At 38.7% G+C, this 22,544-nt stretch overlaps 1 protein-coding gene across 4 annotated transcripts in view; it reads left to right on the top strand.

Moving 5' to 3' along the window:
* The window catches only part of Snx16 (sorting nexin 16), a 131,647-nt gene that overhangs the window by 55,838 nt on the left and 53,265 nt on the right, over positions 1 to 22,544 (top strand). For all 4 annotated transcript variants that reach the window (XM_067138923.2, XM_067138920.2, XM_067138921.2 and 1 more), the window contains exon 3: positions 20,014 to 20,122. In XM_067138923.2, the coding sequence (XP_066995024.1) occupies positions 20,021 to 20,122 (102 nt within the window). In that variant the 5' untranslated portion in view covers positions 20,014 to 20,020. The remainder of the gene's footprint in view (positions 1 to 20,013; positions 20,123 to 22,544) is intronic.

Genomic DNA, 22,544 nt, shown 5'->3' with positions numbered 1-22,544 from the left:
CTCTAAAGATTCTGACCAGGTATGGTATAAGGAACCCCCCCCCCCGCCTCCTGAAGAAGCGCCGGGAAGATCCCATCCACACCTGGGCTTTTGTAAGGGGCAAAGGATTCTAATGCCCACTTAACCCTTCTTGGGGTAACAATCTCTGCGGCTTCCCTCCAGCCACTTTTATCGGGTCTGAAGGATCCGCTCGATTCTACCTCACTATTCGTGATTACCGAACCTGGAAAGTATGCATCAAGCAATAAGCTCAGGGTCTCCCCCTCTGTGGATGTGTATCCACCAGAAGGAGTCTCCAGTGAGCCCAGCCTTGCCCTTCTCTCCAAGATTAAAATTTTATGAAGCCTTGCCGCTTCATGTTGACTTTCAATGGAGTCACAAAATTGTCTCCAAGATTTCCTAGAAGCCTTTTTGACTTCTGACTTGTACCTTCTTTGTGATTCTTTGTAAGAATCTAGGCTTTCTTGATCCTGAAGTTCCCTGTATTTATTCCAGAGCCTTCGTGTATTTCTCCTCAGGTGTTCAAGATAACTATTCCACTTGAAGCTTCCTGTTACTCTTTTTGCCTTAACAATAGGGCAGTTTAATTCATAAGAGGTAACCAGTGTCAGTGTGAGAAAACTCACACTGAGCTCCAGCTCCTCTTTGTTTTTAATTATGTTTGAGGGTCCTCCCTCCAGTCCCCTCCTCACGTCCTCCCTAAAAGGTATCCAATCGGTTCGTCTAGGGTTTCTGTAAGACGGGATCTCGATGGAGCCCTCTATATAAAACACAATGTGTCTATGATCTGACAAGGAAGGCTCCAAAGAGACCTTCCAGTCTTTAAATTCCTGCATGATTCCCATGGAACCCAGGGTAAGATCTATGATCCCTTCGCTCCTATTATTAATGAAGGTAGGGGTATCACCAATATTCATGATCTCAAGATCAGTTGTACATAGAAATTCTATGAGGTGCTCTCCCCTTCGGTTTGTATTTTTACTTCTCCAAATGCTATGATGAGCATTGGCATCACATCCTACTACGAGGTTTAATCCTTGTTTCCTACAGTATATCACCAGTCTCTTGAACTCCTCCGGCGGGGGTGGAGATTCAGAGTCTCCTGGGAAATATGCAGAACAGACAACCAAGTCTCTTGGCTGTCCGCCCTCTTCATATCTCATTAGGACTGCTACTAGGTCTCTAGTAATGAAATCCGGTATAGCCCAAGCGTTATGATCCTTAACTAGTATACATGCTCTAGGCTTCTCCTCCGCTATTCCACTGAATAGAGTGAAACCTGCACATTTTAGTCCCATGATATGTCCCTGTCTAAGCCAGGGTTCTTGTATCAGGGCGACCGAAAACCCGCCTTTCTGGATACTTCTATTAAGTACCCTAGAGGCCGCTATACAATGTTGTATATTTGCTTGTATGAAAGTAATCATTCTTTACTTTCATAGAATACTTTACCTTATGCGGTCTCCGGAACTTGCAGCTCCGTCTCCCGCGATGGATCCTGGGGCTTGGCTGGCCTCGGTTCCTGTCCGGGCTCCAGCTCTTTGCCCCTGCTGGTCTCGGTTTTATCTGTGGTGGGGTTGGTCCTCTGCTTGTCACGCTTGCCCTCCACTAAGGTGAAGGTAGCCACATGCACCCCGCAGAAGATCTTCTTCCCCACCACTTTCTCCACATCCCTGGAGTCCATGCTGACCACAAGGCGGACACCTCTCTTCTCCTCCTTGCGGTCGTAGACCCTCCAGCTGGCGGGATTTAAGCCATGGTTCTGGCGTGCCATTCTTCCCAAAAGGACGTTATTGTCCTTTGGTTGTCCTGGTATCCAGACCATGACTCTCTTGTAGGAAAGCATGCCCACAATTGTGAGCCTGGCTCCTTCCCACGGTTGTATACCTGTAACAAGACTAGAAAGCCATGCTACAGTTTCATTGTTCTCCGCTATGATGACGGCCGCACCCCTTGACAGATAGCAGTCCAGGAACTGAGGCTTAATGGGCCCCTGCTCCGGAAGCTCGTCTATCAGATTGGTGATAGCCTCTTCCACAGCTTCCACCTGTTTCTCGGATAGCTGCTGGTCAGGATATCCCACAGGTACTATGGCCATCCTGATCCCAGCTTTAGCTATCCTGGCGTACTCCACCTTGGGTCTCTTGCGGGTCTGCCGATCTTCTTCTGGGGTTGCCCCCGACAGAAGTCGTTTACCCGCTGGTATCTTGGTGGGTGGGGTCCTCTGGGCCCTAGAAGCAGAGCCCTTTTCAGGGTCCCGCCTCTTGTGCCCATTGGATCCCTCCACTGTTGTCGCTGTTGTGGTAGTAGAAGTCCCCTCAGCCCCAGGAGTTAGGCCTTCTTTGGTCCTCCCGGGCCTTTAAGGCCTTCTTGTATCTCCTCTTTTCCGTGCCAGAGCGCTGTTTCTTCTTCTTCTTCTGGACCTGCAGATTGCCCACCTCTTGAGTGAGCCCTCTAACTGTTGAAGTCGAACTGTCCGAGGGTATCTCCGAAGAGTCCCCTTCGGTTGTTGTTGTGCTGGTATTTCTCTCGGAGGCCCCAGAAGAGCGCTCCGGTTTATGGGTGGCTACGGAACTCATGTAGGTCCCACGAGTAGCTAGGGAAATATATGTCCGCCCAGGCAGAGCCCTGCATACCTGGGTAAGGCTACTTGCTTCGAGAGGGCGCCAAGTATCTCGAAGGCTCCGTTCAAGACACATCTCCCATGTGCCATGCACCCCATCGGCACGGGTCGCGTTACACCTTAGGGTTGGGTGGTGCTTTAGCTTCCTCCTCCTTGTATGCCGAACGGTTACCCAATAGGGCTCCATCCGTCATCGCAAGAAAGGAGATACTAGTCCCCCTCACCGCGAAGAGGATCTTCAATTGAAGAGGGTAACCAAGGTTAGCCCCCTACAATTGTAGAAGCACACACGAGGGGGTTATGAGGTACAATACAAGTCATAAATATTATACAATCTTTTGAATATAAAAATAGTAAATGATGTCAAATTGCTTGTAGATGTTATAAAGGTTGATTACAGTATTGAGTTTTTATAAAAAAATCTTCATAAAATGTATCTTAATTGGACATTAAAGGCATTCAGTTGGCCTTATCGAATTATAAACATTTTAAAATTATATTTAACATACAGTCAAATTGGCTGATAAGAATATTAAAAGTAATTATACAGGAGGGAAAATCAGATTACAGCACCAATTTTTTGGTAAAAACAGTTCCTCGTAGAATATATCTTAATGGCCTGTGTAGAATGTTCTAGTTTGCCTTGATAGTATCTAGAGTATAGTGACTAATATCTTGTGTGGATAGAGTAAATTAAATTATATTAGTATATGCGTCACGTATTATTGATCTTATATTTTGATAGCTGTGTCCATAAATATGCATAAATTTGAGAATTGTAGATTGATGGCCAAGATTTCTTGAAAAAACGATATGTTCAGAAGGATTTTTGGTGGATCTGGAAAGATCTTGAACCAAGACAGACCTAAAAGAAGGAAATAAATTACGTATTAGCGTGACGAAGCGGAGACAAGGAGAAATTCCTTTTGTAAATAGCTCACCTCGAGCACCAAGTTGACGAAAGTAAAGTTGAAGAGGAACTGCCTTGCAAAATGACAGACAACAGACCACAAGCCCTAGCAGAGAGGCAGAGCGTATTATGTAGGGGAAGGGGTGGTGGCGGTAGCTGGAGGGCATTGGTCGGGAGGGCGTGGATTATGGTGGGGGTAGTAGGCTAGCGTGTTACGTATTATTTTGTATACTGATTGATCTTTTGGTATTTTTAGATTGTTAATTATTAATTGTATCCACACAAGATATTAGTCACTATACTCTAGATACTATCAAGGCAAACTCGAACATTTTACACAGGCCATTAACATATATTCTACGAGGAACTGTTTTTATCAAAAAATAGGTGCTGTAATCTGATTTTCCCTCACGTGTAATGACTTTTAATATTCTAATCAGCCAGTTTGACTGTATGTTAAATATAATTTTAAAATGTTTATAATTCGATAAGGCCAATTAAATGCCTTTAATGTCCAATTAAGATATATTTTATGAAGAATTTTTTATGAAAACTCAATACTGTAATCAAACTTTATAACATCTACAAGCAATTTGACAAAGTCATTTACTATTTTTATATTCAAAAGATTGTATAATATTTGACTTGTATTGTATCTCATAAGAATTATTCTAGTCTTTGTATTTTAAATATACAAGTTTTATGGTGTACACCCAAAACAGAAACTTAGTTTAAGAGCAAGTTGTACATACATAAATTTTAAAATTATGTTAGTGTAGTTTTCAGAATGCCTTGAAACAATTTTCTTAGGCTGCTGATGGCAAGTATAGTTGCTGAAACCAGTCCCAATAATGAGATCAAATAAATATGTGATGTATTAATAACTTCACATCTTTGTAGTACTGAATAGGTGAAATCACTTACCCATATTTCTTAATGTTTCACTAACAAGTCACACTAACAACTCAAGACTGTATCTTTATATACCTTGCCTGGCCAGGCTTCTGGAAAAGTATGACACAATATGTTTTTCTTGTATCTTCTCGAGTCTCCAATAACCTTGGTACAAATGGATAGAATCTACTTTAAAACTGTAGTGACAAAGGTGTGTTGTTCTAGACTATTACACTGTGTTGCACAACATTACATTGGATTTATACATTATGTTTACATGTAGGATGCTAATAAGTTTATAATATCACCTATTCAATACATTTAAATTTTTAAACAATTATGAATTTATCTTTATTTCCATATGGGACATGTTTCGTCTTTCATTGAAGGCATCATCAGTCACAGTACTACTTCAAGGCATAAATCAGGTACTTGATTTGTATTTAAATAGTAATTACTAAGAAATAATATTAACATATTACAGTAGGGATAGTCAATGAGAAAAACAATGTTCAGTGATAATATGGATACCAACATATCAGATCTTGGCTGTAAATTACCAGTTGTGAAGGATAACAGCGTCAAAATGTTAGGGTATGTCTTACAGAGGTTAACTTAACATATTTACATGGGGGCAGTCTAAGGGAAAGATAAGTGACTGGCACCAATACGTAAGACCACAGAGTATTTAACAGTTTCCAGCAGCAGTGGTCCGTATGAAATATTGACGTTACACTATCCGAAATGTTAGGAACCCTGGACACTGTTAAATACCCTGTGGTCTTACAAATTGGTGCCAGTCACTTATCTTTCACTTAGACTGCCCCCCTGTAAATACGTTAAGTTAACCTTTGTAAGACATACCTTACAACATTTTGACGCTGTTATTCTTCACAACTGGTAATTTACAGCCAACGGCTGATATGTTGGTATCCATGTTATCACTGAACATTGTTTTTCTCATTGACTATCCCTCTGTAATATGTCAGTATTATTTCTTAATGAAACAGCGTATGGCTTTTAGTGCCGGGAGTGTCCGAGGACATGTTCGGCTCGTCAGGTGCAGGTCTTTTGATTTGACACCCGTAGGCGACCTGCACATCATGATGAGGATGAAATGATGATTAAGACGACATATACACCCAGTCCCCGTGCCAGAGAAATTAACCAATGATGGTTAAAATTCCCGACCCTGCCGGGAATCAAACCCGGGACCCTTGTGACCAAAGGCCAGCACGCTAACCATTTAGCCATGGAGCCGGACTATTATTTCTTAATAATTATTATTTAAATACAAATCAGGTACCTGATTTATGCCTTGAGGTAGTACTGTGGCTGATGATGCCTTCAATGAAAGGCAAAACATGTCTCATTTGGAAATAAAGATAAATTCATAATTGTTTAAAAATTTTAATGTATTGAATAGGTGATATTATAAACTAATTAGCATCCTACATATAGTATCTTCAATACGGATCCATGATGATATTTATCATATTTACAGGTAATAATAAATTATATACTATTAATTACGTGTTCTTACATTAAATAGTCATATTAAAATACATCCAGCAGATGTGTCGTGACATAAACTCACGGTTTGTTACGCAAGACAGATCATACAACACAAAAATAATAAATGATACGACCATGATTTACACAAAATGAAGTCCTTACATAACTACGTAAATAATAATAATAATAATAATAATAATAATAATAATAATAATAATAATAATAATACCTACTAATCAAGCTCATTATTTCCAATATTTACCCATAGGTTTAGAGAATTGTTTCCAAGTTACACTAGTCTATTACACTAGTATCATAATATGAGTGTCATTATGGAAAACTGCAAATTAATTTGTGCTTTTATTGACATAGATAACTTTTGTTATTTGTCATTGACCAGGAGTGTAAAGATTTAATTATGCTACTATTAGAAACACACTCATGAGACATAGATGAGACATGAGTTCTGGTATATTTAGTGAGAAATAGAACGGAGTCACTAAAGATGCCAATAAACAAATTAATGTTATTTTAGTTGATACGGTGGTAGAAAGGTTGTCGTTGAGATTGTGTTCAAATCAGAGTAGGAAGGTGCATGAACATCTTGTATAGTGTAGATTTAGTGAAGGATATTTTATTTCAGAAAATTTTGCTCTAGTGTATTCTAGAATAATGAACGCTATGTTGACAGTGTTATGTATATTTATACATAATTTTAATGGAGATTTGATTGATATTAGGGCAGGACAACCCGGTAGTCATCGTCATAAATTGCAACATTCTCTTTTATCTAGGTATATGACATCACAACCGCAATGTAAACATTTTTTTAAAAAAAATCGCTCACCGAGCTCGATAGCTGCAGTCGATTAAGTGTGGCCAGTAATCGGGAGATAGCGGGTTCGATCCCCACTGTCGGCAGCCCTGAAGATGGTTTTCCGTGATTTCCTATTTTCACGCCAGGCAAATGCCGGGGTTGTACCTTAATTAAGGCCACGGCCGCTTCCTTCCACTTCCTAGGTCTTTCCTATCCCATCGTCGCCATAAGACATATCTGTGTCGGTGCGACGTAAAGCAAAAAAAAAAAAAATCACTCAACCTACCTATTAATGAAACTTAATGTCACATAAGCAGTGAAAGTTTAGTTTATAACTGATACTTGACTTTGTCAGGATAGAACATAACATTAAGATGTGTGGAGTTATTTCAGTATGTAAACACAGGTGAGTTTAGAACAAATGTAAAATTGTTTTTTACGTATCGAACCACTTCACAGTGAATTATAGGGAAAGTGATAAATTAATGGCTGAGAATGCAGTGACAATGTTGTAAATTGGTCTTAAATGTGAGATGCAGCCAGGAAAGGCACAATTAAGCCACTTTAAATAACTTTGATTATTGGTAAATTATAGCTGTAATGCTAGTTATTAAAAAAAGTGTGTTCATGGACATATGGTATTTTTGAACAGCTGATGGTCTGCAACTTTAGGCTGTCGAACTATTTGAATGAAAGTTAAATATAGCTGTGGAAGACCATGTCATTGGAAATAAAAGTTATCGAGGATTTGTTTGGTAAATTGACAGCCACAGATCTGTAAATTTTAATTATTGAACAATTAACAGCTTATTGAATTAGATTTCTGTCCTAGTCAGCTAGGATTATTAGGGGATGGTTTTATAATTATTGGCTTAGATATTTTCTTCATGGTTACATTTGTTTCAAGCATAATTTCTCCTATTTATGTGATTTCTTTTTGGTTATTCCATTCTATCTTATTTTTATTAAATCTATTTTGTCACCTCATTAGTCTGTTTTGTCAATAAATTCTAGAAGTAAAAATCAGTAGAGAGTAGTTATTCTCTTGGACCCTGATGACGAGGATGATGAACCCACTGTCCATGAGGTAAGTTTCCACGTGCACGGTGAGTATTTAACGGAGCCGGGGCAAAGTCTACGAGACGATCAGTGCCACATCATGCTGTTCAAGGGTACAATATATACATACATAAATGTTCATTATAGACTGGTAAGCCTTCGAGCATTCAGTCTGCAAATCTGTGAACTGACCCCTATTTATGACCCTATTTAGTTCCGTACATCTTATCTGTAATTCATTCAATTGACTCCAGTTGTTGTCAACTTGGTCTCCCTCTACCTCTTTTACCCTCCATGACAGAATGCATTATTTTCCTAGGTAACCTATTATACCCTATAACGGCGTAAGTGAATGGATAAGTCGAGTAAATATAGGGGGTTCAATAACATACCTGATATTCCTGTCCAGAATGCACTGCCTAGCAGCCGTGGAACATGGGTAAGGGTCCGGTAGCCTCCAATTAAAAACTAAGGATCTTACAGTTCTAAATGGACAGGAATTCTGCGTTGTATTTGCATAAATGAGGAACAACTTAAAATCAATCAATATAATGAACAAAAGCACAATAAAAGCAGTATTAAAATGTTGTAACATAAGCCAGTGCGCCAAAAATCAGTGCGATTAATGCCATGAAGTAGCAGTGACATGAACAAAACATTGAATCTTCATGATATGTAACAAACATAATTCTTTGTGATCAAACAAACGCTGAGTCTTTGATTATACAAAACGTTGAGTATTTATAATGTTACTACATCATTTGAATCTTAAGCTGATTGTGGACAAGCCTGTGGTGTAGAACACCATGGCATAGAAGAAATAAATTGTAGTGTTGGGACTAGTAACGCTTCGCAGATCAATAATTAAGCCTAGAAAAATCCCTTACATACAGGAATTATATACAACTGTACAAAAACACAGTACTAATTTACATCTACCAAAACACAGATTTTAATGTGGACACGGTTCCACAAACATGTAAGAGTAACAAACTCTTGACCCCTGGTAACTTGCGTGTTACATCACTTATTAAACGACAATCATAGGACAATCTGATGCACATGAAAAACATAAATAAACACACACGGATGCCAACCAACAGACATCAAATTAACCGCCTGGAATAAACACAACAGAAACAGAATAAAAATAACAGTTCACCTGCAGACATCCAAGACGAAAAGTTTCCTTGGCTGGGGGTGAGTTGTGTCGTTGACCTGCAGGGTGGTGTGAGTAGCTCTCCCGTACTAGCAGAAAAAGTCGTAAACAAACACGCCTCCTTGACCTAGTTCATCTCAGCTGATGCGAACTTGACGGGACAAGGACTCTTTAGTCTTCTGCTCTTGCAAAGCAGGCATATGGGCTCTCTCTTGGCCATTCCCTGACAAATACAAGGGATCATTTACTTTCACATATACAAAAGGCTCAATCGCCTGACCACATCTAGGGTCTACCTCATTAAATCAGAGTAACCTTGTGTACTAATTCATCACAAACGCTAGGGTGCATCTTTCATACGGCGCAACATCTCATCCTTGAGTCCCAGGTTCAAGTCAAGTGCATAGTGAAAGAAACTCTGTCGAAAATGCAGATAATCTTACTGTTACAATGTTGCTACTGCTTATACGCAGCCTCACCCAAATCACTGAAATTCATGCAAATAAAATGTACAGATCCCGACAAAATTAACCAACATTTTGCTATCTTCCAAGACACCATCTTAGATTATCAGAACTTTCCTTTGAAGACATTTACCTTGCAACAGATTATGTTAACATGCATAAAGAATAACTGGAATGTACCACTAACAACAAATCTATGTTACACCTAGCTCCCACGTTTCCCATAAATTATAACTAACTATACAAATACACCATGAAATTGTCCTGTGTAAATTAGTTGCTTGCCATAAGGGTTTACTCAAGCTCATGATTGTATCATCAGGCTGCATGATGGGCTTACACAACATCGTAACTGTATTACACAGCTGCCTGAAGGGCTTCACTATCATCTTGACTAATTATACTATTGCCAAAAGGGCTTAACTGAATCTTATCTACATGATTAAACAAATATCTATCTGCAAAAATCTTACTATCCCTAACACATGCCAAAACACTTGTCCATTTAGCTCATTACTGATGACCTCTTTGCTTCTGCCTTCGGGCCATGTCTACTCCTGCCTAGCCCATCATCGTTGAAGCTGTTGTCCAGGGTCGATCCTCTTGGTCCAGTCTCCATGAATGGCTCGTTCATGAGGCCGTCGTCTTGAGGTATCATTCGTTCATGAGGCTGTCTTCTTGAGGTTATGGTTGGAAGGTCTCGTGCCACTAGGCTCTTGACACACAGTACAGGTCTTCACTGGATTGAAATGCCTAATTATTTAACAGCACGGCACTACCATCATTTCTATTTACTTTCACAGCCATAAATCTGTTACTGGCGATCTGCGACATTAAAAATCATTGTTCCCCTTTTAGCTGCCTAACCGCACATGAATGTGTAGGATAATATACCTGCGATCTAAAATCAGCGGCCTAATCTGTCGAACAAATTGTCATTATCACATGCTCAACTGATTAGGACATGTATGTCTAGTGGTAATAACCCACATTGCTATAGTTTATACTTTCACTTCTTCCGCACTTAGTTATCTGTTTGCACGGTTACCCGTACCGCTTCGTGATGAAATCTATCTGTACGGCATTGTCTACGGTCGGATAATTTGACATTCGCGACCGCACTGTAAAGCATCTAAATACAATCATTTGATTGAACAGTTACTGCAAAGTTTATGGATCATTGATCCGCTAAATAATTATTAGCACAACTACACTAACACAATCACAGTCTTTGTCCTAAGCAAAGTTTGTGGCACAATTATTAAACTGATGGACGTACTCACGACACGCACAGGAGAGAATTGTGCTGCAGAATAGGATACCTACCTCCAAATCAGCAGTGCTTATAGGGACCCTCTAGCCAGGCCACGCTAGGGGACGACCCAGGATACACTCTTCACATTGGAATGCAGATACTTGACACCTTCCCGCAGTGATGCACGCTAATGCGGAATTATCAAATGCGTTGCATATTAATGGCATGAGACACATCATAATGTTCCTAAAATTCTGAGGATCATTGTCATCTATTTACTCTGTTTCCTCTAAAAGTCTTCAGGGAGAGTAGATATCACTCAATTCCTGCGAAGTGTCAAGCCTGTATCTTGCCACTTTAAATTTTGTTAATGTGGCAGAGGGCTTCCCCAAACAAGCTCCACATATCTCTATCTTACTCCAACACATCTTTTGTTTCACACACATAATGCGACACCTGTAGTGGAGGATAGCGTCCAAGCTCCTACTTCCAACCTGGGTTCGCGCCAATTATCGTAGCATCCTATTGTGCAACATTAAAATGGCGTTAAATATCACCGAATTCGACATGAAGAGTACGGTTCACTATCCTCCTCCATTCATCTCGCATGACCCCACCACCTATGACACTTTATGTATACAACTTCATCAATTGAGTTTATCTCCTCATTCTGAGTACCCTTCTGTCATTGTTTCCACCTGTTTTTACCGGCAATCATTCTCAGTACTTTCGTGTCTGTTACTTCTGAGTTATGAATAAGATGTCCTGAGTACACCCAGCTTACACTATGGTACAGCAAAGTTGGACTAAAAAAAAAAAAAAAAAAAAAAAAAAAAAAAAATACTGGTGGAAAGAGAGTTTTGTCCGGCAGCTGACTTCTTTCTTACAGAATACTATTTATCACAACTGTGAGCTCACTGTATTAGCTGTGCTGCATCTTAATTCAATCTCACTTACTCTACTACTGTCCGGGGAGAATACATATGCAAATTCTTGAAATGATCTACTTGTTCCAGTTTTGTGTTCCCAACCTGACATTCAATTCTCATTTTCATATTACCAAGTGAGTTGGCTGTGCGCTTAGGGGTGTGCAGCTCTGAGCTTTCATTTGGGAGTTGGCGAGTTCGAACCCCATTGTCGGCAGCCCTGAATATCATAATCTATTAACTTTATTTTCCGTATTGATAATTCCAATGATAACAAGTATAAAGTTAGGACTTTCCACCTAATCAATACTATTGTTTATTATAAGGTACTTAAAACATTTTACATTGCAGTACCAGTTTCGACCCTATGTGTGGGTCATCTTCAGCTGCTGAAGAACCCTGATGTTATTAAAAATAACATATAATATTCTATTCTATTCTATTCTATTCTATTCTATTCTATTCTATTCTATTCTATTCTATTCGGTTCGTTACGACCCCTGAGGATCACGAGTGACTTGTTCGGCACGTCTTCTTTCTTCCCAATACCTCTTCATTCTCTCATTCCCCCTCTTTCTCTCTGCTTCCGTGATCTGAATCTGGATCCTGGTTTCCGTCCATCTGTGACCTTCCATGAGCTTTCTGTATTTGGGCCTATCCTGTACTGTCATCAGTGGATATTTTTCCTTTATGCCAATAGTCTCCCAATCTTCTCTGACTTCCTTCATCCACTTATTTCCAGTTAAGCAGGTTGCATTCCATATCTTCTTTGTCAGCCTAATGTCATCCATCCTCATGAGATGTCCAAGTCCTAACCTTCTCTTTCTTATCACACTCAAGATTGGTTCTATACTTTCATATAGTTCCTGCCTTGATCTGTGTACCCAGATTTCACCTTGCTTTTTGGTGTCCCATATATGTCTTAAGATTCTTCTTTCCGCCTTCTCCAATCGTATGCATGCGCTCTTGCCCAATGTCAATGTTTCAGTTGCATATAATGCAGTATTCCTGATGGTTATCATGTAGTGTCGCAGTTTGGCGTTCCTCGAGAGGTTCTTCTTTCCATATGTAGTCATGGCTGCATATCATAGTTTCAGCAGCAGTTGAGCTCTGTCTGTTGGTACTTTTGTTGCTTTGTACTTTACCCATGATATTCTCACCTAGGTACCGGAAGCTGTCGAATCACTTGGCCTTTTATATTCCAATCGGTCTTCGTATTCAGTACCTTCGTCTTGTTGTAGGCTATTTTTAGACCAACCTTTGCTGCAGCCTCGGCTAGATTTGCTAGTGCCAACTTCGCGTCTTTTTCCTTCTCGTGTAACAATACCATATCATCTGCGAAGGCAAGGCAATCCACCATGCATTGTGTTTGATCTCGTATCCAATCTGTACACCTTCAATTCCCATGGTTCTATTCAACTGTATCCACTGCTTCACCACTTCATCCAAAACTAGGTTAAATAATATTGGCAACAGACCATCCCCTTGCAGTTGCAAGCTGTCCACTTCATGACCATATCGATGTATTCAATTAACAAATTATTAAACCAGTTAATTTAAAACACCACCTAATCAATACTTTATTTCTTGCCTTTTGGCAGAATTATAAAAATATTATCATATACAGGACATGTTGCGACCTCTTAGTTGTCCTCTTCAGCTGTCTTTAAATAGCTTAGATGAAACAATTTGATTAGTAAGTACATTAACATCTTAAATTACTTTCCCATGGGAACTTATAACTATTGCTTAAAGCGCTTGAAATTTGGGTGGGGAAAGGGGGGGATAAGGGGGATTTTAGTGATGTGGTGTGTATAAAGGTACTTAAATTACAATTCATGTCTACGTTAATATTAAAAGACTTTTCTAATTGAACACATTTAAAAAATCTTAAAACGTCTGTAATTAGGCACTTTTTGTAAAAACACTAGGTGGCTTGATCTTGCTTATGTTAAAATCTATGTGTACACCAGTGTCTTATTGATTGTCTATTGTGTTGATTATCTTCCTTGAAAGTTGCTTTTTATTTTTAGTACCAGCTTGTGTTGATCTCTTGATTTACAATGGTCCTATGGTGACTATTAAGTTGCGTGAAATGGCAGTCTTCAGATTTGGGCAGCTTGTCTCACGATCTTTCTGGAATGGTGTTTGTACGCCGCTGCCTTGAGACTGTTTTCGTGTACATGACCCAGTGTTATATCGATGTCGGAGTGTAAACACCATTCCAAAAAGATCATGAGGCAAGCTGCCCAAATCTGAGGACCACCATTTCACGCAACTTAAGTCACCATAGGACCATTGTAAATTAAGAGTTCAACACAACCTGGTACTAAAAATAAAAAGCAACTTTCAAGGAAGATATCAACACAATAGACAATCAATATGAAACCTGAAGACTGGTATACCCATCTATTTTAACATAAGCAAGATCAAGCTACCTAGTGTTTTTACAAAATGTGCCTAATTACAGACGTTTTAAGATATTTTAAATGTTCAATTAGAAAATAAGTCTTTTAATATTAACATAGACGCAAATTGTAATTTAAGTACCTTTTTACACACCACATCACTAAAATTCCCCCCTTCCCCCCCAATTTTAAGCACTTTAAGCAATAGTTATAAGTTTCCATGGGAAAGTAATTTAAGATGTTAATGTACTTACTAATCAAATTGTTTCATCTAAGCTATTTAAAGACAGCTGAAGATGACCACTAAGTGGTTGAAACATGTCCTACCAAGGTCGATAGCTGCAGTCGCTTAAGTGCGGCCAGTATCCAGTATTTGGGAGATAGTGGGTTTGAACCCCACTGTCGGCAGCCCTGAAGATGGTTTTCCATTTTTACACCAGGCTGTACCTTAATTAAGGCCATTGCCGCTTTCTTCCCAGTCCCTTTCCTGTTCCATCGTCGCCATGAGACCTATCTGTGTCGGTGCGATGTAAAGCCAATAGCAAAAAAAAAAAAATTGTCCTGTATATGATAATGTTTTTATAATTTTGCCAAAAGGCAAAATATCGATTAGGTGGTGTTTTAAATGAATTTGTTTAATAATTTGTTGAGACCATCCCTTTGTCGGATTCCTGTCTTAATTTCAAAGCTGTCTGACAACATACTCCGGTATCCTACTCTAGCGGTTGTAGCCTCCAATGTTTCCCCCACCAATGCATGTGTCATACCCTAGAATCCAGTCCTCTGTCACGTAGAATGTTCAGTAGTGTGTTCCTCTCTATCGAGTCGTAGGCTTTTGCGAAGTCTACAAATGTCACTATTGTGTCCTTTCCTGTGTCTGTGTTCTATGATTCACTTGAGTCCAAAGATCTGTTCTACGCAGTTTCTCCCTTTCTGGAAACCACCCTCGTATTCTCCTATGGCCAATTCAAGCTGTGCTTCCACTGTATTCAGCAATAATCTCGAGAGTATCTTGCTTGTTGATGATGCTTGTTGTTTAAAGGGACCTAACATCTAGGTCATCAGCCCCACAGAGAGAGAGAGAATCTTGTACCCAATTTTTAGCATTGAGATACCTCTGTAGTTATCCAGTATTATTTTGTCTCTTTCCTATGTACCGGTATAATTATGGCTTCTTTCCAGTCGCTAGATATCTTATTTATCCAGATATCCATTATTATTCTGTACATGCTTTCTTCCATTGCAGGACCACCCCATTTGATCTTGGCACACATATACCTGGTGCTTTGTTGTTTTTGAGATCCTTGATTGCCTTCACAACTTCTGTTCTGGTGGGTGCACGTTCTTGGTTGATGTAACTGCTTTACTGTAGTGTTATACTCCGTGTGGGTGCTTCTGTCTTCAGTAAATCTTTGAAATATCTTGCCATTTCCTTGCATACGTCTTTTTCACCTATTTTCAACTCGCCATCTTGTCCTTTCACAAAAGGTTCTTTCGCCTCATAACCCTTTATCCTGCTCTTCATCTCCTTATAGAAGGATCGTGATTTGTTTTTCTTAAAGACATGATCAGCTTCTTCCAGACTCTCATTCCACCTTTTCCTTCTGGAAATCCTGATCGTCTTGGCGGCCATCCTTCTCACTGTCTCGAATGTTGAAAAGTCCTCTTCCTTCCTGGTAGTCTGCCACCTTACCCACATCTTCCTCCTGTACTCTACCGCCTCTTCACATTCATCTGTCCATCGCTCATGCTTCCTTCTCTTGTTATTAGTGGCCAGTCGTTTGGATTCTTCTCTAACCTTGTCCTTTAAGTTTTCCCATTTACTCTCCACTGTCAGGTTCTTCGTGTATTGATCTCTGTTTTTGTTCAGCAGTTATCTGTTGATCTGGTGTGAGTTTGTGTTAGTGTTTCTCCTAGTTCTGTTTGGTATCCATGTATATTTGATTTCAATGAGATAGTGGTCAGACTCCATTCTACTGTTTTTCCTGACTTTGGTGTTCATGATCTCTGCACGGTTTTTGTCTCGGATTGCTACGTGGTCTATCTGCCTTTCACCAATTCTATTGCCCGGACTTACCCAGGTTGTCTTTTTACTCGCCTTGGCTTTGTAGTGTGTGGTCATGTTTCTCATCTTGTGTCTTTTGCACAAGTTCACAAGCCTTTCTCCATTCTTATTTGTTCTCTTGTGTGCAGAGTAATCCCTACAGGGCCTTTGAATCTCCTTTCAGTGCCTAGCTGTGCATTGAAATCTCCCAGCAAGATTGTGACACCTCTCTTGTTTGCTTCCGTTACTACCTTATCCAGTCCGTTCCAGAAGTTCTCTGTCCCTGCTTTGTCTTTTTTGTTATTTGCATGTGCATCAACAAGTGTGTAAGTTTTATTGCCAATTTTCATCATAAAGTATGACAGTCTCTCATTCACACCCCTCCAGTCAATGATATTACTCAAGGAGCTTCGGTCTACTACAAACGCCATACCGAACGTAAACGGCTGTTGCTTCATCCTGATACCCGGTTTTCCCTCCATTATTACATATACTTCTGATTCCACCTATTTTAATCCCTGAATCTCGTTTCCTGTAGAGCCAGTATGCCGATTCCATGTTCTCTCATTGTATCAAGGACTTGTTTCAGTTTCGCTACTCTGATCATGGTCTGTATGTTGATGGTTCCTAATTTAAAGGTTCTCTTGGGTCTAATCTTTTGTGTCTGACATATTGAGGATGTTGAGGTATTGGGGAGCTCCGACTCAACCCTCCGCACACGATGCAGGTTCCCCAGAATCCAACAACCTGCTTGCGTACTCCAAGGTCGACGGAGTATTAACCCCCTGGGGTAAAGTAGTGACTATCATGTGCTCCATAGTTACTTCACAAGCCAAAGTATTAAGCTGGGCTACTGCGGTATCGGTAGTGTTGTTGCAACTGAGGTAATGAGGCCCTGAGGGCATTTTATACCTTCTGCCAGGATAATGTTCACCTTAGTGCATTGACAAGTATGTAAGTTTTATTGCCAATTTTCATCATAAAGTATGACAGTCTCTCATTCACACCCCTCCAGTCAATGATATTACTTAAGAAGTTTCGGTCTACTATAAACGCCGTACCAAACATAAACGGCTGGGAGTAGGCATTTCCTCCATACCCCCCCAATAGCTATGGTTTTCCCGCCAATGCTCGAGTGGCTGACTGCAGTGGTTTCCCACTGGGCGATGGGGTCGCCATATCCCTACAAATAATATTAAAACACTACTTATTTGTATTTTAAATGACTAATTCTAAATTACATTGATGCGTTGTAGTGTTAAAATGTGCTTGGAAGAGAAATTTAAATGTCTAAATTTGTTCACCAGTTTATATCATTGACCTTGATGTTCAATCACTCTCATTCGATTTTATTATTATAATGTTGATACTGTACTCTTATTTAAAGTTTTAAAAACATCTTATTTATAAGTTAAATGGTACTATGTTTTGTAAAACTTGTGTCAGTAGGAAGACTATGTTTTCTAAAAATTTAGTAATAAAATATCACATGTCTTAATGTTTTTAGCATACTTTGACTTCTACAATAAAACAGGTGCGAGCCCTGTAGATGGTTTTCCGTATTTTCCCATTTTCACACCAGGCAAATGCTGGGGCTGTACCTTAATTAAGGCCACGGTCGCTTCCTTCTCACCCCTAGCCATTTCCTGTTCCATCATCACCGTAAGACCTATCTGTGTCAGTGCAACGTCAAGCCAATTGTAATTTTCATATCATACTCACTTCACTTATTTTCAAGTTCCAGTATATTAGATTGCAGGTTTCAGCACAATCTGCCATTAAGACCAAGTCATCGGCATAGGCCAAACGGCTTACTAAATTTCCACCTAATTGAATCCTTCCCTGCTAATTTGTATCTTTCAGTAGATAACCCAGCGCACCTGGCGGCCATGAAAGTTACAGCGTCAAGTCTGTATGATCTGAGACAGTTGTTGGAAAAAGAATTCACCATCGGAATATTGGCTGGCAGGGTAGGAGAGGTGGTGGTATGATATATATAATCTGTAGATTGTGTCAGAAAGCCTGGATTCAATTCTGAAACACTCTGCAGTGTTCATAAGAAGTGAGGGCATATGACGCTGTTGGTCATTCATCTGTTGGATGGGGACGTAAAGCCTCGAGCAGACCCCTTCGGTCCTCCTTGCCTTGAGCTCGGTTGTTCGCTACATCAACAGATGGAGTTCCTTATATGTTAAGAAGATTTTCAAAATATTCCTTCCACATGTCCAGTGATTCCCTGGGATCTACTCTTAGTTCACCTGAGTTATTCAAAACACTTCATCTTCTTTTTCCCTCCCTAAGATTCTTTATTACAGTATCAAACGTTTTCCCTGCCACTTGACTTAGCCTTTCCATTTCATTATTTAAATCTTCCCATGGCTACTTCTTGGACTCAACCATTATTTGTTTCACACTGTTTATTTCATCTATTGAGACAGATTTCACTCTCTTTATCCTAGGCTTATAGGTAATAAACTGATCAGATAGTGGTATGTATCATCGAAAAATTATTGCCATTCCTATTCTATAGCAGCTGGAATCCTCTGGTATCCCGACTCTTGGGGACCAGTTACTAGGCCACTCAGCCATTGCCCATGGTTCACGAGCTAAGACGTGGCTACAGTAATACACATCACGAATTATTGTCATTAAAAATATCAGTAATGTTAATTTTTAAAATTTGGTTTAAACAAGCCAGCCCTGCTACTTCCTTTTCTTCTATTGTAATGACCTTTTAGTAAACATTTTGTTAGTCTGTATGGCTTAATTATGCTGAAAATTTGCTGCTATATAATGATGAAAATTAATTTGTAAATGTGAAATATGTGATAGGAAATATATTACATATGAGGTAAATCAGCTGCCTCTACCACTATTTCATTCTGCAGGCCAACAAATGTGTGAGATGGTTGTGAGGTCAGTATTTTCTGATAGCATCCCACATGGTACTGATGCACTGTTAGCACATCCTACAAATGATTCCAAACACTATCATCATTCCTGCCATGTGACTATAGACCATTCTAAAAATATGACATTGCTGTAATCATGTATCATATGTCAGTCTACTATGTAACTATATTAAGATGTCATGCCAGGTGCAAAACGTGTAATTAACACTTGATGCTATGTTACAGTGATGTGGAGAGCATACAAAACAGCGAACTGGAGGAGTAATGTACTCAAAAGGCATTCTTAATATGACCTGCACTCTCAGCTGTGATGTAGCTTATGTGGTCAAACTTGGCAGGTTCGATCATGGCCCAGTCCAGTGGTATTTGAAGGTGCTCAAATATCTCAGCCTTCTGTCGGTAGATTTACTGGCATGTAAAAGAACTCCTGTGGGACAAAATACTTGCACCTCGGCGTGTCCGAAAACTGTGGAAGTAGTTAGTGGGATGTAAAACCCAATTACTATATTGTTCATATGAAGCAATAAAAACAATATAAGAAATCACCACTAAATCACGACTCTGTCTTGGCTAACCTAGTGTTCAGTAACATAAACATGGTTTTCATGGTAAACAGACGAGGAACACAGCACAAACTGTATGAATAAAGAAAGGTTGACATCTGGGTAGCTTAAGTTAGAATGCTTGTGGCATCTAACAAGAAAATACACAACTTATTCAAGTTTTCAGTTGGTATCAATATATCATTACCCTTATGGTCTTTGCATTGGATATGGGTTGTTACCTTGAACTTGAACTGCAGTGTCTTGCTATATGTGATTTAGAGGAAGGCTTTCTCACTTTCATTTGACATGCATTGGAAATTATTTTTAAGACTTGCAGTATTTTTATCTTGAGGTAATGCTTCAGAAATCTTTGCTAATAGCTTGTGTTTCATGGTATTTTATTCATATTTATGTATTGAAGGAAATTTATTAAGGATGATATAGCATCGTATGGTTATCTGAATGTAATTTTATATTTCTAGGTTGCAAATGCTGAGTGCTGCCGGATGTCAGACAGCTGGAGATGCTATACCAAAAATGCATATTCCTATTATAGGTTATGAGGTTATGGAAGAAAGAGCACGGTTTACGGTGAGTATATATTAGTTAAGAGTAGTGATATTAAATAGTAGCAAGACTGAAGATTTTCACCAGCTGCGCCATGTGACCTGCAATCTAAATTCGTCGAAATCAAGGTTTACTTTTGAGTTTCCTTGCAAACTTTCTCCTTTAGGAGCTGTTAAGTGATAAGATATTTAGTGACCTCAGGTCCTGGATCTTAGTGATTGATGTCGTTCAATATTGTCAGACACACAGAGCTCCATAGCTGCAGTCGCTGAAGTGCAGCCAGTATCCAGTATTCTAGAGATAGTGGGTTCCAACCCCACTGTCGGCAGTCCTGAAGGTGGTTTCCTGTGGTTTCCCATTTTCACACCAGGCAAATGCTGGGGCTGTGCCTTAATTAAGGTCATGGTTGCTTACTTCCCACTCCTAGACATTTCCTTTCCCATCATCGCCATAAGACTTATCTGTTTCGATGCGACATAAAGCAACTTGTAAGAAAAAAAAATGTCAGACTCCTTCTGTTGATCTTTTTTATCCAAAGTCCCTTGCATATCAATTAGAATAGCTTCGTTGTGGCTATTTATTTCATGTCAGTCATAATAAAATCTCACTATCATAAATACTGTATAAGAGTTTTGAAATAAGTTTTTATCTTCTACTAGGTGCTACTATAAAATTGTTAATGTTATTTCCTGATGTGAACCATAATTATATATTTGAAAATTATATTACACAAATAATAATCTGAAACATACTTTTCTTTCTATTAAAGGAGAGAATCAATAAATCAGTCTCGTAATTCAGAGGGTAGTTTGGTATAAAATATTAATTTTGGGGATTAATGAGAAGAGATATCATAATATTGGTTTACAAGACCAGTGTATTTGTTAAACTACTAAAAGAATTTTAATAATTATAAGTTGAGCATATATTGCAATTAGCTTTTGAAAAATGAAGCAAAAAGATTTCAAGACTAAAATATTTATATAATGACATTTTGGTGTAGAGTATGTCTATCAATTTTGGAACTATACTTCAGATGGTGAGTGTTAGAGAAACATAAGTTTTAAAATCAAATTTATTTTTAGACAACCCATGTAATGACAGTGTTCCTCATTGTAAACGATAAGGACGGATGTACCTAGTAACAAGAGTCTGGCCTCTGAATGACGACATTGGGTTATATAATAGTGCTGTCATCTTGAGCTGCTACAATTGCCATGCTGCGCTGCTACTTAGAGTGTAGCTCTGAACTCCAATGTGGTAGCATGTCCTGTGAAATGTTGCATGATTAATCCCAATAACTTATACAAGTATATGGTCGTTCCATGTGAGATTTGTGCTGGACAAAGCGGAGGCGGGACAGGTTTTTCTCCGGGTACTCCGGTTTTCCCCGTCATCTTTCATTCCAGCAACACTCTCCCTTCTCATTTCGTAGCATCTATCAGTCATTAATATACATCACTTTGGGAGTGACAACCCCATCGTAAAAATAGCCTTTATATATAATTCATTCATTACATCCCTGACTTGGTCAGTGACTGGAAAACAGGTTGTAGGTTTTCATTTTCATGGCTAAATACAATCAAAAAGAGAATATTTGAAAAAATGGTGGTATCCTATTTGCTCGCGCATATCTTACTTTTTCTGAAGTTGGAGCATAAAAATTGGCGTGCAAGGTTTTTGCAAGAAGTTGGTAAATCAAACCTCATTAGAATTAAAATACTTTTAATCTTCATAATTTTATATTATGTTCTGTAACACAGTTAGTTAGTTAGTTAGTTAGTTAGTTAGTTAGTTAGTTAGTTAGTTAGTTAGTTAGTTAGTTAGTTAGTTAGTTAGTTAGTTAGTTAGTTAGTTAGTTAGTTAGTTAGTTAGTTAGTTAGTTAGTTAGTTAGTTAGTTAGTTAGTTAGTTAGTTAGTTAGTTAGTTAGTTAGTTAGTTAGTTAGTTAGTTAGTTAGTTAGTTAGTTAGTTAGTTAGTTAGTTAGTTAGTTAGTTAGTTAGTTAGTTAGTTAGTTAGTTAGTTAGTTAGTTAGTTAGTTAGTTAGTTAGTTAGTTAGTTAGTTAGTTAGTTAGTTAGTTAGTTAGTTAGTTAGTTAGTTAGTTAGTTAGTTAGTTAGTTAGTTAGTTAGTTAGTTAGTTAGTTAGTTAGTTAGTTAGTTAGTTAGTTAGTTAGTTAGTTAGTTAGTTAGTTAGTTAGTTAGTTAGTTAGTTAGTTAGTTAGTTAGTTAGTTAGTTAGTTAGTTAGTTAGTTAGTTAGTTAGTTAGTTAGTTAGTTAGTTAGTTAGTTAGTTAGTTAGTTAGTTAGTTAGTTAGTTAGTTAGTTAGTTAGTTAGTTAGTTAGTTAGTTAGTTAGTTAGTTAGTTAGTTAGTTAGTTAGTTAGTTAGTTAGTTAGTTAGTTAGTTAGTTAGTTAGTTAGTTAGTTAGTTAGTTAGTTAGTTAGTTA

This window comes from Anabrus simplex, chromosome 2, assembly GCF_040414725.1.
Source record: "Anabrus simplex isolate iqAnaSimp1 chromosome 2, ASM4041472v1, whole genome shotgun sequence".
In the NCBI taxonomy this organism is placed as follows: Eukaryota; Metazoa; Arthropoda; class Insecta; order Orthoptera; family Tettigoniidae; genus Anabrus; species Anabrus simplex.
This window is presented reverse-complemented; position numbering and strand designations above follow the sequence as displayed.